The 17,701-nt window shown below is 25.5% G+C and overlaps 1 protein-coding gene across 2 annotated transcripts; it reads left to right on the plus strand.

Annotated features, from left to right (window-relative positions):
- The first annotated feature begins 61 nt into the window (after positions 1-61).
- Positions 62-17,113, plus strand: LOC107449829 (protein-L-histidine N-pros-methyltransferase CARNMT1). Of its 2 annotated transcripts, XM_016065488.5 has the most exons (7): positions 62-258; positions 5,478-5,676; positions 8,472-8,635; positions 10,266-10,406; positions 11,946-12,124; positions 13,727-13,944; positions 16,891-17,113. In XM_016065488.5, the coding sequence occupies exons 1-7, from the start codon at positions 80-82 to the stop codon at positions 17,017-17,019; spliced, it is 1,209 nt and encodes a 402-aa protein (XP_015920974.1). In that variant the 5' UTR covers positions 62-79; the 3' UTR covers positions 17,020-17,113. The 2 variants fall into 2 exon arrangements, with proteins under 2 accessions (XP_015920974.1, XP_042897926.1); XM_043041992.3 differs by lacking the exon at positions 10,266-10,406.
- The last annotated feature ends 588 nt before the right edge of the window (positions 17,114-17,701 follow it).

The raw sequence follows: 17,701 nt of genomic DNA on the forward strand, positions 1-17,701 counted from the left end.
ATTTCCTTAGTTGAACTAAAAAAGCTACAAGCGTGGGAATCAAAACATTATAATCTGGAAGATTACGTCATGTATTCAAATGGACCTCAGTAGAAAAACTTTTCCTGTCAATATGATAACCAATTCTTTGCCTTGTGATGGAAATGAGATAATGGACGTCCAACAAAACGATTCTGAAAGACAAGAATCCCAATATGATGATGATGAATTGGAACGTAAACATTTTCAACGTGTGGTTAATGCATTTAGAAGCTATAAGTTAGCAAATAGATTTTTTTTTTATTGTTTACCTCTGTATAGTAGTAGATATAGAAACTGATAGTTAATTTTTCTATTAAAGTTCATTTAAAAAGAACTTCACTAGTATGATTGGGAATTGAAAAATTGAAGAACATATAAAAATAGACATTTTAATTATGAAGTTAATTATGAAATAACATTCTAATATGCATAATTTATAAGTGTTTTTTTCCTGTACTATGGCTCAGAGATATTACTTTCCTTTCTGATTGTTTTGAATCAGCTTCCGAACGTAAAAATTGTTCCCTAGTAAAAGTGATAAAGCACAGTTTAAAATTAAGAGTTTTGTTGAAGTTAATATTTAGAAAGCAGTTGATATTCAGGGTTGGTTTTAATGATAAAATGGATCTGTTTATATTTTCTTCACAGCTTGCAGCAGTTCATTTCCACGAAACCTTATAAACAGCAGTATATTATGAGTTTAGTTAAGAGTTCTAAATTTGCATAATTTCAGACAAACCACCTTCAACTAACTAAAAAACACCTAGAAAATTTTTTTGTATTGAGATCCAAGTAATGAGATACCTAAGATGAATTGAAAGTTCTAAATTCATCTTTGAAATAAAAATAATTCAAAACTATTTGTTTCTTAAAATTTTTTTCTTATGTTTTTTACTGATATTTTTATGAAGTACAATAAAATACATTTAATAGGTAGGAATACCAAAAAATATTTATAATGTTTAAAGAACAATATTTATAATAAGAATCTATAAATATTTTTTTTATATATATATTAAATTGTTTTAAATAAAACTTATTTATGCTAGCATTGAGGAATTAGTATTATATAGTAATGTAAAAATTTAATGTATAGTAATCTAAAAATCATAGGAGCTATGGTGACTAAGGATTTTTTAGCCTGTCACTTAAAACTTTTGAAAACCTAAGCTGAAAATCTGAATTATTTTGGAAATTTTTGTGAACATAACATTAGGCCAAATCATTTGTATTTTTCTTCGGTTACTAAAAGGCATATTTCAATATTATAGGGTGACCCAGGGTAATTCATGATCACTCTGTTTTTGGAGTAAATGATGATCACCTAAGTTTTATTTTAAAAAATAATTTTTTTCTAAATTTGAGACATGGACAAGAATGCTTGTACACTTTACTAAGGTATAACTACATTTATTTAATAATATTTTTTTGTTTAATCTAACAAAATAAGTATCTTTTTAACTGCTTTCTGTATTTTCCATTTCAAAGATGGATTTCAAAATGTGCACCTTTCTTTCAAAGATCTCCCTCCTTCTCTTAATAATAAATATTTTGAGTTACTTTCTTTTTCTTTGATATGAAAATAGTGTAAGCTCTTGTTTAATTGTTTCACATCTACTGTAAACATTATAATTGTTTATAGCATTATATATCAAGTGTTGCCCCCTGCAGATGGGGTAATTGTTGATCACTGGGGTAATTCCTGATCATTGTCATTTCTTTTCATAAATAGTATGAAAATAAGCAAATAAATAGTTAATTGTCTTTTCTTAAGTAACAGTTCATATTTATCAAGTGGAACGACTATAAAATATATTTTAACTCAATTTAATCACAAAATTTGTTTTTAACCGTATGCTAGACAAATGTGTTCCGATTTGTCTTACCTTGCATCTATCTTAATTTTATGTGTGTACATTGTTAGAATAATTTTTGAGTTTCAAAAGTAACCCATGTGGGAACTCTTTCTTATATTCCAGCAGAACATGAGATTGAGTTGGCTGCTTGCCTAAAATGTATGGCACGATACAAAGATTTTTGGAAAATTTAAAGTGTTCACCTTTATTTTTGCTTTTTAAATAAATCATTTTATTAGCTGCTTAAACATATATTTTTGGTTTATTTGTTTGATCTTGATGTCTTATTTGTTAATTACCACTGTATAATTATTTTTAAACAGCCCTTTTATGATTCAAACTGGTGATCAGTAATTACTTCAGAAAGGATCAAGAATTACCCCAGAAAGGATCAGGAGAAGGGGTAATTCCTGATCACTAAAAATTTAAAATATTTTAAATTCTAATTAGATTTTCAAACAAAACAAAGTAGCCTAGGACTCATCTTATATAGGCTCAAACTTCCAGTAAATATTATAATTCTATCTTGAATAGTTTTCTTACAAAATAGATGTTTGCATTTTTTGATCAGGAATTACCCCAGGTCACCCTAATGGCTGAACACAGGTCTTGGGTCAAAATTCATCACAAGATCTTAAAATTCGTCACAGGATCTCTAAAACGCACACACACACACAAAAAAATATAATTTTCATAATTTGTAAACTATATGAAAAAGCTTATTTTAAATGGAAATTCACTACTTGATTTTTAAAATATCCATTTTTATAAACGTATTGAATTCATAATTTTCAATTGTTTTATTAGTGCATATTTTCTTAGTGCTTGATGTTTATTGGCTTATGTTATTAATTATTTCAGTTGTGATAAGCTTAATTATGAGAAAAATTTTAAAATATTTTGAATATAATGAAAAAAAATAAGGTAATGTGAGGTTTTGAATACAGGGGTCTGTCTAGGTTTTTCTGAGAGATACCTATTTTGTGAAAATTTAGACATAATTTCTGAAGATTAGAAATTATATTAAAAAATCAACACAAAAATATGGATTTAACGTTTCTTACGGTATACAAAAATAAAATTTTAAGAAAAAGTATTTTGTGAAACTACAGTTTTTCCTGAAGTTGAATTTGTGAAGGTACCGCTAAACGGTAGTAAGTTTGGCATGGACAGACCCCTGAAATATAATGAAAAAAAAAATTCTTTACCTATTTTTTTTAATAAATCATTTAATTCAAAAACATGAAGCTTTTTTTTTTTGCAGAGTGTCAATTGGGCCTTAAGTTGGGGTTCAGTAATTTAAATAAGCTTGATTTAAACCATAATTAAATTGTGGTTTAAAGTAAATCAATAGATTTTTTTTAAAAAGAAAGACATACTATACTAAGACCGGGATAGCCTGGTCGGTAGGGTGCTGGGCCCATGTCCAAGAGTTCGTGTGGTCTGGCCGAAGACTCCGCACGTAGTAAATGGTGACTGATGCTCATTAAATCTGTCAAGTTTCACAGTCCTCCATGTTCCCATTACAAATGAATGCCTCTGAGGATACTACCCAGGAGTTTCCTTGTGTTCTGGTTCGAAATTATGAGGCTACGGAGTTTAACATTAGTAGTCGTAAACCCAAATATTGGGTGGGCTGTTCAGTGACGTATATATATATATATATATATATATATATATATATATATATATATATATATATATATATATATCAGGGTTGGCAGGTTTTTGACATGTGACAGTTTTTGACGGTTTAAACCATGGTTTAAACCGTCACGTCAAAAACCTCACTGTCAAAAATGTCGAAAATGTCAAAAACCTATATTCATATGTAAAATTTAATTAATACATAAAATTTATATATTTTTTATAAAGGATAGTGTTTCTAAATATGTTCTAGAAAAAATAAATTTAAAATTTTGAAAAAACACTTATGTTTTGAATAGTAACCAAAATCTTGTACTTTTGAAAGCTCACATCTTTTGTAATATTATGTATTCATTTTCATGTGTTATTGAAAATCTGCAGTGATATTATAACCAAATTTAGTGTATAGTATAGATTATACTAAAAATTAGACATTTTTAAAGATAAACATTAGCAGTTTCGTACATTAGACATCTTTTAAAGAAAAATCATTTTAATATTCTTTTAAATCTTCTTAATAATCTTTTTAACATAAGACAATACAAATTTAAGTGCTTTCTGTTAAATACACAGAGTAGTTAGTGTCGATTTACAGTATATTCAGCCTATTCATTTACTATGCTGAAAATTTAGTTTATCCAAATACTTGTGAATTTCATTTTGCTGAATACTATATAGTTTTGTTGAATATCTAAATATTCAGCTATTGAATAATTACTTCTTGCTTTCAAGATATGCATTATTTGTATTCTTAATACAAGTGGAGAAAAAAAAAATTAAGAGGTAAAAATTGTTTTAAAATGATAAGTGTAATAATTATAAATAAATATAATAAACAATAATAATTATATTTATCATTATTCACAAATATAACTACTTTTAAATTCAAATTAACATACTGGATAATAAAGATATTCGGTATAACATTAAAATTTTTTTTTTATATACTTGTATCAAGTTTGTATTTATACAACATAACTTGTAAGTTCCTTATAAATATTAGTTATATGTTCCTTATATGTCAAAAATGCATAGTAATAAACTTTCAATTTTCTTAAGTATCAAAAAAAAAATTTTTTTTTTCAAAATATAAATATTTAAACAATTTTTGTGCAAAATTTTTCTGCACTTGCATTTGAACATAAATTTCTGAGATTTTAAATCTGTTATTTTACTTTAATTTTAATTAAAAAATATTTTAAAACCTGCTGATTACCTATAGTATAATTAAATTTCAATACAATAATGCATGGCAACTGTTGGTAGTTTTGAAGTTTATATATTTTCTTGGCAAACTTAAGTTTTTGACATTTTTGACAGTTTAAACCAGTATTATACCCTTGTCATGTCAAAAACCACTTTTTGACGTCAAAAACCCAACCCTGATATATATATATATATATATATATATATATATATATATATATATATATATATATATATATATATATATATATATATATATATATATATATATATATATATATATAAAAGAAGTCATAGATTTAAAAATTTTCAAAGCATTTTAATGTAAGATTGTTTAAATTTTTTTATTGATTTTCATAAGTTTGAAATGTATTGTTGTGTTAATAAATTTTAATAATCCAAATTTCGTTTGTAACTTAGTGGGAAATGAATTGAAGCATTTTCATAAGTCTATAATGTAATATTTTAAAATTTTTTATAATTTCTGTGTGGATTTTTTTACAACACAAACAAGGACGAAAGTGCAAATATATTACAATTATAAATTTTTTTAAAAAAATATTTAATAATAAATTAAGAAAAAGAATATTTTGATTTTTTAGCAAGTTTCTGACCATAGGTTGTTATGCAAATCTGAATTGTTGTGATGTCCCCTTAAAGTTTATCCTCATAATCCTGGGACATCTTGTATATTATCTACATTTATTTGTTTAGAATAACTAAGTTAATTATTTATTTTTACCTTAGGATACATAGTATGAAAAGGCTTTATAGATCTACAAAATATATAAGTTCTCTGTCAACTCATCATCAAGACTTATTAAAAGGTTATCGCTCACATCTTGATAAAGTTCGACTAGCTATTGAGCATAATAGTGAAATTATAAAAGTTATTATTAAGGACGTTGCACATTTGTTTCAAAATGCTGACCATACAGATGATATTGTAAGTAAATATTCCACAATTGTTAGTATAGTGTGAATGTAATTATTTTTTTAGTTTATTTTTAAAACACATATAATTTATTAACAATTAATGTGTTGTATAAATTTAAGTTTAAGATAAACTGAAAATAAATTTCTTTTCAGCCTATTATAGGTGCCCAGACCTTAAAGGTGCTCTAATGACCTTTCTTGATTTTTGACCTAAGTGTTGGTTAGTCATCAGACATTTCTAGCACTTTTTAATATTTTTGATATAATTATCTTTAATGTATTGTCATATGTTTTTATTTTAGTTTGCATTGCAGTAATAGCTTAATCTGGCTCTTGTGACATTAAATTCTACATTCAATAAATTAGAATATTTACAGCTGTTTGTATTATACTTTAAAATTATTATAATTGTTTTGTAGCGAAGTTTATGTGTTTCGTTATCATGTCTGTAAAAATTTCTTAATTTAAATTTGTAAAATTTTTTATGGTATGTTTTTATTAAAATCTTCTTGAAAAGTTTATTATAAAGTTTGACTTGCAGTTGTAAAGCATTTTTAACATTGTATTTGTTGTTTTTATAAATTTGTACATAAGATTTTTATTTTATCACTTAAAACTTGTTCCAGATTTCTTGGAGTTTATATTATAATTTAGGGGTCTGTCCAGACCGAATTTACTACCGTTTAGCGGTACCTTCACAAATTCAACTTTAGTAAAAACGGCAGTTTCACAAATTTAATTTTAGGAAAAACGGTAGTTTCACAAAATACTTTTTCTTAAAATTTTATTTTTGTATTCCTTAAGACATGGTAAATCCATATTCTTGCCATATTTTTGTGTTGGGTTTTTAAATATAATTTTTAATTTTTCACAAATTATATCTAAATTTTCACAAAATAGGTACCTCTCAGAAAAACCTAGACAGACCCCTGTAAGTATAATAGTTTTTACTAAACTTGATGTTAAACCTCCAAGTCTTATGATTAAATAATTTCATTATGTATAAAAATAGGTAGGCTGCTGTCATTCTGGTATTACGGTACACCTTATCAAAATCCATTTTCTTTTCAGAAAATGTTTTTTTCCTTTTTTTTTTAACCAGAAATGTAATTTAATTTTTCAATAGGAAATATCTCCTATTTAAAATTATTATCTATATTTCTTTAAATTAATTGGTATGAATTGTTAGATCTGAATTAGGTAAACTATTACCCAAGCCAAGAGAAAGTTTTTTTTTGTTGTTGTTGATGAAATGTTGATTTATGGAAACATGATATTGTTCATGACAAGCATTTGTTTGATCTTAATTAACAATAGTGATTCAGTAATTGCAATGCTAAGAAATTCCATTATGTTGTGCTTTTACCTAATAAGAAGAGTGAACAATTTCTAGTGAACTCTGTAAAAAGTTTTTGTAATGGTAGTATTGCAGCTGTTTACAAATGCAGATAGTACATTTTAAGTAAAACAATATTTATATCTTTATGTTTCTCAAGGAATATTGGTTTCTGAAGAAAAAAAAGTGTTTAGAAGCAATTACTTTGACATTTCTAGTAGTTTGTAATAGTTTTAAAACTAGTAGTCCCTGGTAGGATAAACATCATTAAAAAGGGTTGAAATAATTATGTTCCATTTCAGTTCCTCATATTTAAAAATAGCATAAAAAATAAGAGGATTTATATATTTTTCCCCCCTGAAAATTGGTTAGAAGCGTTTTTCGCTACTTGGCCAATGGGTAAAATTGAATGAATGCTATAAATATGGAATATGAAGATATAAATATGGTTCACACTAGCAATGAAAATTTAGTGGTTCATTAGGACTACTTAGGTATTCATTATGCCATCAGGTATTCACTTAATGAATACTCATGTATTCAAGTGGTCCAAAAACTTGTGTTAGACAAATTTGCAAGAAAAAAAAACTTTACAATTTTTGTAATTTATGTTATGGTATACAAAGTTATTAATCATCATATATAACACTCTAAAGCTAATTAGGTTTATTAACCCATAAAAATTGGAAGATTAGTATTTATTAAAATTTAGTGTTAAAAAGCTAAAATAATGTTAATAAATAGATTCAACTTAGAGATTAGAATGCTGAGACCAAATAAATAAAGAAGACAGAGAGTAAGAACAGACAAAATATTACATTAAAAATTAATTATCTTAAAATTATAAAAATTTAAAGTCAATTCTAAAAGAGCAAAAAATATTATTTTATTGATGAACAATTATAATGTCAGTACATGAATCCAAAGCACAAGGATGAATCCAAAATACAACACAGCATGTAAATTTGAGATTTCACCGTTTAAATTAAAAATTCTTGTACTGGCACTCTCTAATATTCCTTTTGAATACCACACATTTGAATTTCATACCACACGTTAAACATAAAAATAGGTACAATAAAATTTTTTTTCATTATTTTGTAAATTCTAAACATATTTAAAAACTAAAAATTTATTGCCTTTGTGTCTGATTTTAGAAATACTTGTGAAACACTTGGTGACACTTGTCGCCATACTGTTATAAATCACCCTAGTTATAAATCAGCTTTATTTGCAGAGTTATTTGTAAGTTAAAATCTGATTTTTCTACATTCAAGATCATCAAAAGATTACAAAACAATTTTGATAAAAATATATGTATGTTTCTAAATTAAAACTATTACTTAAAAATAAATTATGCTTTAGTTTATCCTAACATGTTTAAGTTGATTAGGAATGTTATTCTATCATTATTAAAATTATCACTTATTTCTGGAATATGCTTGTTTTACTTTGCTTATTATTTTTAGAAGGTTGTGAGTTCTGAAGTAACAGCATTTGACATGGAAAAAATTCAATCAATATTAAAGCAATTGTACAGAGAATGGAGTGTAGAAGCCAAAGAGGAAAGAGATGCATCTTTCAAACCCATTATAGATGAAGTAATCGCTCTTTTTCCTTGTGAAAACCTAGTGTAAGTTTGCACTAAATTTTCTATTGAATTTTATAACTTGCTATAGCACTTTTTTTGCTATAAAATTTATGAAACTGGTTTATTAGCAAGGTCTTTGTGCAATATAGTGGTAAGATACTTTTCATCCAAGGTTAAAATTATCATTTTTCCTTAGTTTTGTTTCCCAATAGGTGCTTTATAAGTTTTTATTATTCAAACTAGATGGAAGTATAATAAATATGATTACATTGTTTGCATGGAAATATAGGTGTTTTACACCATAAAGGCTTTTGAATAATTTGAAAGTGAATTCTTGAATAATTTAAAAATATGGCTTATTATAATATTGCTGCAAGCTCTTCACGATAACAAAGTTTCTAAGCTAATTTTATCCTAAGAGAACATTAAACAATTAAAACAATTGAGTACTTGATTAAAGTAATCATTCATGGAATAATTAAGCAATTAAGCAAAAAATTGAGCAATTTTTGATTATTTGATTCAAAAATTTGTTTTATTTTAATTCTTTCTTCAATATATTCACTAAATTAACATATATGAAAACGCACTTCTAATGCTCATGCTGTATAATTTGTTCTTTCAATCTTTATTATTTTTTGATATCACCTTCTGTCTCATTATCTCCACTATCTACTTTTTTCTTCAAAATTACCTTGATAAATTGTATCATTTTTTTGTTGTTTTTCAAATTGACTAAAACTTTGATTTTTTAAGAACTATTATCCACAAAATGCTAAGAAAATTCCTTTTTAATGTCACTGTAAAGTAAAAAATTAAAAATTACTTGTTTTTAATAAGTCAAGGTTTACTTTACTGGGGATGGTCAGCTATTTGGAAACAGTTGAATGTATACAAACATTGTTTCTTCTAACTGCAAAGGTTTTGCATAACTTTTAATTTTTGAAATATTTCATTGAAGATCAGGTTTGAAGCTTTTAGAAATGTTGTCATCTTTTCCAATGTAAAGTTTATGTTGACTAAAATTAATGCCGTGAATTATGGTGGAAATTAACTGCATCAAAATTTCTGTTATTGAAAGTATAAAACTTTTATGTTTTTTCATTCATTTTGTTAAATAATAATTTTGCATTTAATAAAAATGTCATTTCTAAAAAGGTACAATAAAAATGTTTCAACAATGCAACTTATAAAATTTTCCATAAGCTCTTGCAGTAAAAGGAAAAGTAGCTCACATAGGACTCAGCAGTATTTCCCCATTATAGTCCACTTGAATGTTAATCATTAAATCACTAAGGTAGCTCAATACATATTTCAAGTAGTATAAGGTAGCTCAATATAAGGTAGCTCGTATATAAGGTAGCTCGTATATAAGGTAGCTCAATGCATCAATGCTAGTGATTCCCAGGTCACTAAGGTAGCTCAATGCATATTTATTTAGTAAAATGCTATTTCTAATATGAATGTATGTAAAACTAAACAATATCTGTTAGCATCTCTAACGTTTAATTTGTTTTAAAATGTAAATTATTACATTTCCATTTGAACTGGAAAATTAAACTATAGTATTTATGGGATATAAATTATTGCTTAATTTGACTACTTATTAATTGGTAACTATTCTGGATCAATCTACACTTTATGCTTAAAAGATTAAATTTTTAATTTACAGTGATGCATCCAAATTTCAAATTCTTGTTCCTGGGGCTGGATTGGGTAGACTTCCTTATGAAATAGCCAGAAAAGGATATTCCTGTCAAGGAAATGAATTTAGTCTTTTTATGCTGTTTGCCTCAAATTTCATTTTGAATAAGTATGTAAAATTTTAAACAAAGTTATTTTTCATTACGTTTTTATCATTATTTTAAAGAAATGAATTTTAGTTACATTATGATTTTTAATTTTAACAATATTTTGTTACTAGTTGTGAATTTAAAAAAAAACATTGATTTGGTTTTTCACTTATTTATAGGTGATAATTTCAATAATTGTTATTTTTTGAGAGCAATTTTTGCATTTTGATATATATATAATGAGTTTAAAAAATATAAATATTTTCGTTTGTATTGTAACACACAATCTCTCATAAAAAATAATTCATTGTACTAAAATAAAATTTAGGATTATTAAATATTTGTCTTGAAGACAGACTTTTTCTTAGATATCTCCAAAACTTCAAACATTTTTTCCTTAATGGTCATGATATTTATTTTCATATTTGGTATACCAAAATAATTCCAATTTGATGACATGAGGCAATTTGATGAATGTTAACTCTAGTTAACTGAATATTTGTTAAGCAGACTGTACCAATTGTAATGTTACCATAACACTTTAACATCTTTCAACATTGCAATAATTTAATTTTATCATTTATATGTATTTTAATAAAAATTTAAGAGTATTTTCTTTAAACAACATTAGCTACTAACAAGGATATAAATGAAGAAAATATAAAAAATCTAAAACTAAGCATGTTTTTAATTTATAGTTTATGAGTTAAAGCCTTAGCCAGAAAGCAAGTCTGAATAAACTTTAGTTATCTAAAGTTAGTGTATTTCAGGAATATAAATATTTTTTATTTACATAAATCCAAAAGATCGGAAATCAGATAATTTTAGTAATTATGTTACTGTTTTCTTCAGTAAGTACTCAAATTAATTTATAGTTTTTGAAATTATTAATTATTATAATAACAATTAAATTTTAGTTTTGTTAGAGTTAAAAATTGTTCGACAGGTTCTATTTTAATCCGCTGCAGTTCATTATTCATTCTGACTGGACATCATAAATCACCACTCTGAAATTTAAAATTTTTATATCTTAATATTTAATAACTTCATTATTTTATGATAGTTAGTTATTATGTAAGAATATTGTTTTATGCGTTTCAAATTATTTAGTTCTTACATTAGTTTAAATAGCACTTTAGAAGGTGTTAGATGCTGCTGTGAGGTTATTTGAAAGATCATGAATAATAATCCATTTAAAGAAATTTAACTATCTTTATTAAAACATAAGAAATAATATAAATATAAAGAAAAAAAGAATAGCGTCTATTATTATTGGGTGCAAAAGCATGACTAACTCATTGATTTATGAGAGAGGAATGAGGCGGAAGAGAGATATTCCATTGGCTAATTAAATAATAGAAAACTAAAAGATAGTTTTAGAGCAGGCATCAAATATCCGTGCTATAGCATTTTAAAAAGCTTTTGCGACAAAGGGTTAAAGTTATAATTACTTTAAGTTTTTCTCAACTGTAGAAACTTTAGTTATCAATGAGATTCATGTTGTTTTCTTGTTAACTATATTTTGTCAGCTTTCTAAATATATTTAATATTAAATTTAGATGTCAAGGTACAGATCTATATAAGATATATCCTTGGGTACATCAATATTTCAACAATTTGAAATCTGATGATCAGGTTCAAATGGTACGCTTTCCGGATGTTAATCCATGTGATATACCTTCTAAGTTAGATTTTTCAATGGCCGCTGGTAGCTTCATAGAAATTTATAAAGAATCAGGTAATTGAATTTACTATAATTTTGATTTTCTGAAAAAAGAATCTTTAAATAAAAAAAAGTTTATTATTATGATTGTGACAAAAATACCGTACATATACTATATACACAATATTGTATGCGATGTTAATTTATACTTCTAAAGTTGTATGTATTTGAATTCAAAATTTTAGAACTTAATGGGGCACCTTTAAGTGACTGAATCAAAGGACATATCATTAGAATTTTAATAATCATATTTGTCTATACTCAATGTGGGTAATTGTGAATACATTTGAGGTATTTGGCAGTTAATCGTAATTTATTACTAAACAAAGAGATACTAAAAATTGAATGAATGGTATAAAATTCTACTTATTTCAAGCTGGATATCAGATTCAATATTTTATTCCAGCTTTTGATAACTGAGTTATTAGGCATTCACAATTGTCTACCATTTTGAGGTAAATGTGAATTGTATGTGGCAAATAACTTGAATAAAGTTTAAAACCAAATATTTTTAATTACAACCAGAGTTTAAAATTTTTGATGTTAAGTATTGATTCAAGTAAATATCCAAGTATGTGTATAAAATTTGTTGTGATATCCATTATTTTGCTCTAGAAACCATAGTTCAAGACACTCAAAAATGGATTAAAGCAAATATTTCTTTCATTTTTAAAATGACCATCTTATTCACCAGACTTGAATCCAATGATTTGGATCTTCTTAAAGACATTCGTTTGTACTAAATATTACTATGTTTTGGCATTCCTAAAAAATTCCTCATACAAGGAATGGAATCAAATACCAGTAGGTTAGTTTGAGCCCATAACAGATCATTTTTTTTAGGGGTTTACAGCTGTAAATTTATTCCAAAGTTGATCACTTTGGAATTTTTCATAAATATACTGGTAGTAATGTTTTCATTTTTAATTGGAAATTTGGCTATGTTTTATAAGCATTAAAATATTAGTATCAAGCAGAGTTCGTAGTTGTCCTGATTTTCCTTTATTGATGAAAAATATTTTGTAGTTAGTTGTCCTGATTTTTGTGTGTTCAGAATATGGCTTTTTCTAAGATGAAATTTTGGATTTTGGAATTAAAAGGAATCATAAAATTGGGATTTTGTGGAAACATCTTTTTATTATAATTAATAATGCTAATAGAAATTCCAAAAATTCAATAATTCAAATTTAGGATCTTTCTACAAGTTATATGCATTTTACAGGTATCCACAGAAATTATCGCTTAAACCTTTTTGGGAATTGAGTTATTATATGGAAAAGAAACTCAATTAGCAAAGTAACTCTGAAATGAAAATTGTATATATTATTTTCTTTTGTGATAAAATTCACTTTTATTGCGCATTAGCATTGAACAAATTAGATTTTTTTAAAAGTTGTCTTTTATAAAAGTAGCTTAAAAGTACCGAAATTTTTGAAAAATTTTGTCCTGCTTTTTTCTTTGGCCAACTATGAAACCAGTTTCAAGTTATTGTTTGGCACTCTTTACAAATAATTTACTTGATTGCCATTACATATTTGCTAAATTTATAAATTTTAATGTTATACAGATTTCTTTAAAAAACATTTTATGTTTCATAATTTTTTTTTAATGTTTTAGATGCCTGGGATTGCATAGCTACATGTTTTTTCCTTGACACAGCAAATAATATTATTGACTATATTGAAACAACGTGGAACATTTTAAAACCCGGTGGTTATTGGATAAATTTAGGACCTCTTCTATATCATCATGCTGATATGCCAGATGAAGATTCGATTGAACCAAGTTATGAAGAAATAAGATATATAATTTTAAAATTTGGTTTTGTTTTATTGGTAAGAAATTTTTTGCTATTTGATAATTTCTTTTAAAGTTGAAAGCTTTTCTATTTCTCCAATTGTTTTAAACATTTTTCAGAAATCTGTAAAGTATTCATTATTGCAATTTTAAATTGTAGCGTTTGTTAAAGTTTTTTCATAAATCATCTTGATTTGTTTACTGCTGTTTTTGCCACATTTAAGGACTTTTTTGTTATTCTAGAAGAAATATTTTTTAAACTTAAATTTTTCTTCATAAAAAATATCTCTACGATCTAATAAAGAACAATCTTATACCTGCCAAGTCTCCTGTTTTTTAACAAAAACTCCTTTATTTTTATATTACTCCTGTTTACCTGCATATTTTCATATTTCCTCATATTTGTTGAAGAAATTAAAACAAAATATTTTTTGCCGATAAAATATCCGCTGATTTCAAAAATACTTCTCTTATTCCTCAGCTATTCCTGCTGTTTCTAGTACTGCAATATGATGAGTGTATATAGTTTAAGTAATTATAAATAATGGTTTAAAAATATCTTCTTTAGATTAACACTTCCTGTTTATAGAATAGTTCACATTAATAATGTTTAGAATTTTGTTGAAAGAAGAAGCAACAAATGCAGATTTTATGCATAAGAATAATGAGAATTTAATCGGAAAATACATAATAATCCTTGAAATTTGAATTACAGTTTAAAAAATAAGATAGAAAAAAAAACTAATTTGATACTCTTAGTTCCAAGGAATAATTCTATTTATTTTTGTTGTAACCATTTTTTATATTTCTGATTTTTTTATTTTCTCAGTTACATTTATGTATATATTTTTCCATTAAAAAAGACTGAAAATATTTATATATTCTAAAACTACAGAAAGTCTCATCACAGTTTAGGACCTTACTTGTAAATATTTGATAAAAACTTTTCTTCTACAAAGGCCTTGTTGCATATGATACATGAATTATGATTTTTATTATTGATTAAACCATTGTATATGTGGGTGTTGTAATTGGATAGAAAATGGATTCTTGAAAGAAACTTTTCTTTCTTCAAAAGTATCATAAGCTATTTTTTTTCCATCTAAGTTTTAGTACTTTTTTGAACTTAGAATTATTGAATCTTGTTTCTATATTTCTATTATTTTTGAAAAAGATGGATATTGCATGGATAGTAATGGTAATTTAAATTTTCACTCTACTTACTGACTTTTTAATTTATTTTGATAATCTATAAAAAGTGCATCTTCTAATGAATCAGAATAAATGTTAGTATTGAATATTGATTAATATTTGACAATTATTTAGTGAAAGTGCTATTTTTATTAAATATTTTGTTAATTTGTTATTTTAATTAAATATTTTCAACATGAATCATTTTTAGCTTTAAAAAGTTGCCAAGTTCAGTGATATAAAGTGTTCTTTGGTAAACTTATGAAAAATTATGAAACAGGCTGTTGTCGTCTTTGTACATAATGCTTAAAGATTAGCTTTGTATCCGAGTACTTTAGAGGCAAGGATTTCATTTGTTGTTGTTGACACTGAATCTACTCACATATTTCTTCAAATTTATTTCTCATTTGAAGTACTAGATCCAATCCATTTAAGTAATGAGTCCAAACTATCAGATATACTGATACCAAGCTATCCCTTAGATAAAAACCATGATTCTATATACAACAAAGTGCTACTCTAATACTAACACATCTGAAAAAGCATCAAGCTTTTTTCCTTACCATGTGAAGATTTCAACTCTTCCTGCTTTAATGTATATAACACTTTTTTGTGATAGTAAACTGAAATTCTATATGGCCAAGGATTTTGCTTTTTTAATATTTTTAGTTAAATTTATTAAATTCAATGTATAAATATTTTTATTATTTTATTGGATAACATTCAGTGTTGAATAGCTGATCCAATTTTGAGTTTACGACTATGAATATTCACCTCCATAGTCTTAAAATTTTTAACTTACTCCAGAAATCAGGGGAATTCCTGGATCAAGCAATATAAAAAATTAGCCTCTGAGGAGGACTTTTTGATGGAACTAAACAGTGTTTGTGTTACATGGAGAGGAAAATCATTAAAATCTCTCCTGGTTAGCACCATAGCAAAAGGATTCTAACTCATAATAAATCTACCACTGCTGTTATTTTATGTCAGCAGTGATCCTTTGATTTTTTGAAAATTTCTCATTTGTAAATAGCATGCTCCTAACTTCAAGTAGATAGGTCCAGACTTTATTATGTTTATATTGAATGTTTCTTTAATAGATATGTGTTAAAGAAGACAAAAAGAATTTTTTTGTTGCTTAAAACCTGTGATTTAATTATTTTAACTTCTTTCTACTTTTATTGAATTAATTTTCATGTTTAATATGATGCATATATAAGGGGTTGACTTTTTTAACTATTCGAAGAATAAATATGGATAAGTTACTACTTATAGTCTTTACATGAACGTTTTTCCGTAAACTTTTAATGCTGATTTTTCTTCTATCTCTTCATATTTTTTGCCATCATATAGCATAATTAAGTTTATAAGACATTTATCCAGGAAAAATGGCTGAGTCACTAAATTGTAGAGTGTTTATTTTTAAAATTTACTGTATCAACAGAAAAATTTCTATTAAAGTTAAATGAGGACTCTATTGTGACGTGGGACAAGAAAGAAAAACTTTTAAAATGTATTGCTATGAGGTTTTAAGTATTTAGGTTCTGTAGCAATAATTTATAGATGAAATAAAATCTTGAAGTTAATTTTGTTATATTTTTGAGAAAATATAAATGCATAGTTTGCTTGTACCCTAGCATTACGATTACAACAGCATTAAGTTATGATTTTTATATTAGTTAAAGTAATTAATTGATCAAACATGGTATTAGCTTAATGTAAGTCTTTTTATGTCTGATAAACATACTGCTATCTTTTTTTATTTCTTATTATTTAAAATTTTTCTTTTTCAGAAAGAAGAACTGAATTTGGTGACCCCGTACTCTCAAAACCCTCGATCAATGATGTCCTATGAGTATAAAAGTGTTTTCTTTGTATGCCAGAAACCTGAATCTGCTTGTAGAAAGCAAGAATGTTCTTGATTACCTTATATGTAAATAGTTTGAAAAAAATATACAAAATTCCTCATCGTCAAATGTTGTAATTTTATTCATTAAAACATTTTTATAATTTTAATTAATTTGGTGAATTAATTAAACAGATATTTAATAGAATTTTAGACTTGGTTATCTTTTTTTTATTGTTTTAATTAAAATTATAGTTTTTGGAAAGAAAAAAAAAATGCAGTTTAGGAGGGGCTATGTTCCAATCAAAACATTATTTCTTAAATATCAATATCTTAAAAACATTTGAACATTAAAATTTTTAATTGTTTTAAATGCTTTTTTTACTGAATAATTGATGAATCAAATACAGAGTTAGAAAAAATTTTGCAAAGAATGAAATTTTTTGAAAAATCATTTAAGATGCGTGAAAACCAGTTATATGAAAAATTGCCCTATAGACCCAATGATGCAAAAGGTTTCAGAGCTTTTTGGGTGCAGACCTGTTGACTTCTACAAATTTTAGTTGAAATTTTTGTTATTTAAAGTGTAAGCAAAATATATGCTTTAACATTTAATTCCATCACCACAATATTCCAATTTTCACCCAATTACTGATTTTCACCACTCTTTAATTGCATTGCTACTTTGGAAAATTAGTACAAAACCTCTCCAGCAAATCACAATATAGTGTGATATGTAAATAATAATTAATGTGAGA

Source organism: Parasteatoda tepidariorum, chromosome 6 (genome assembly GCF_982258835.1).
Source record: "Parasteatoda tepidariorum strain Cologne lab strain chromosome 6, Ptep-v5.0, whole genome shotgun sequence".
Lineage (NCBI taxonomy): Eukaryota > Metazoa > Arthropoda > Arachnida > Araneae > Theridiidae > Parasteatoda > Parasteatoda tepidariorum.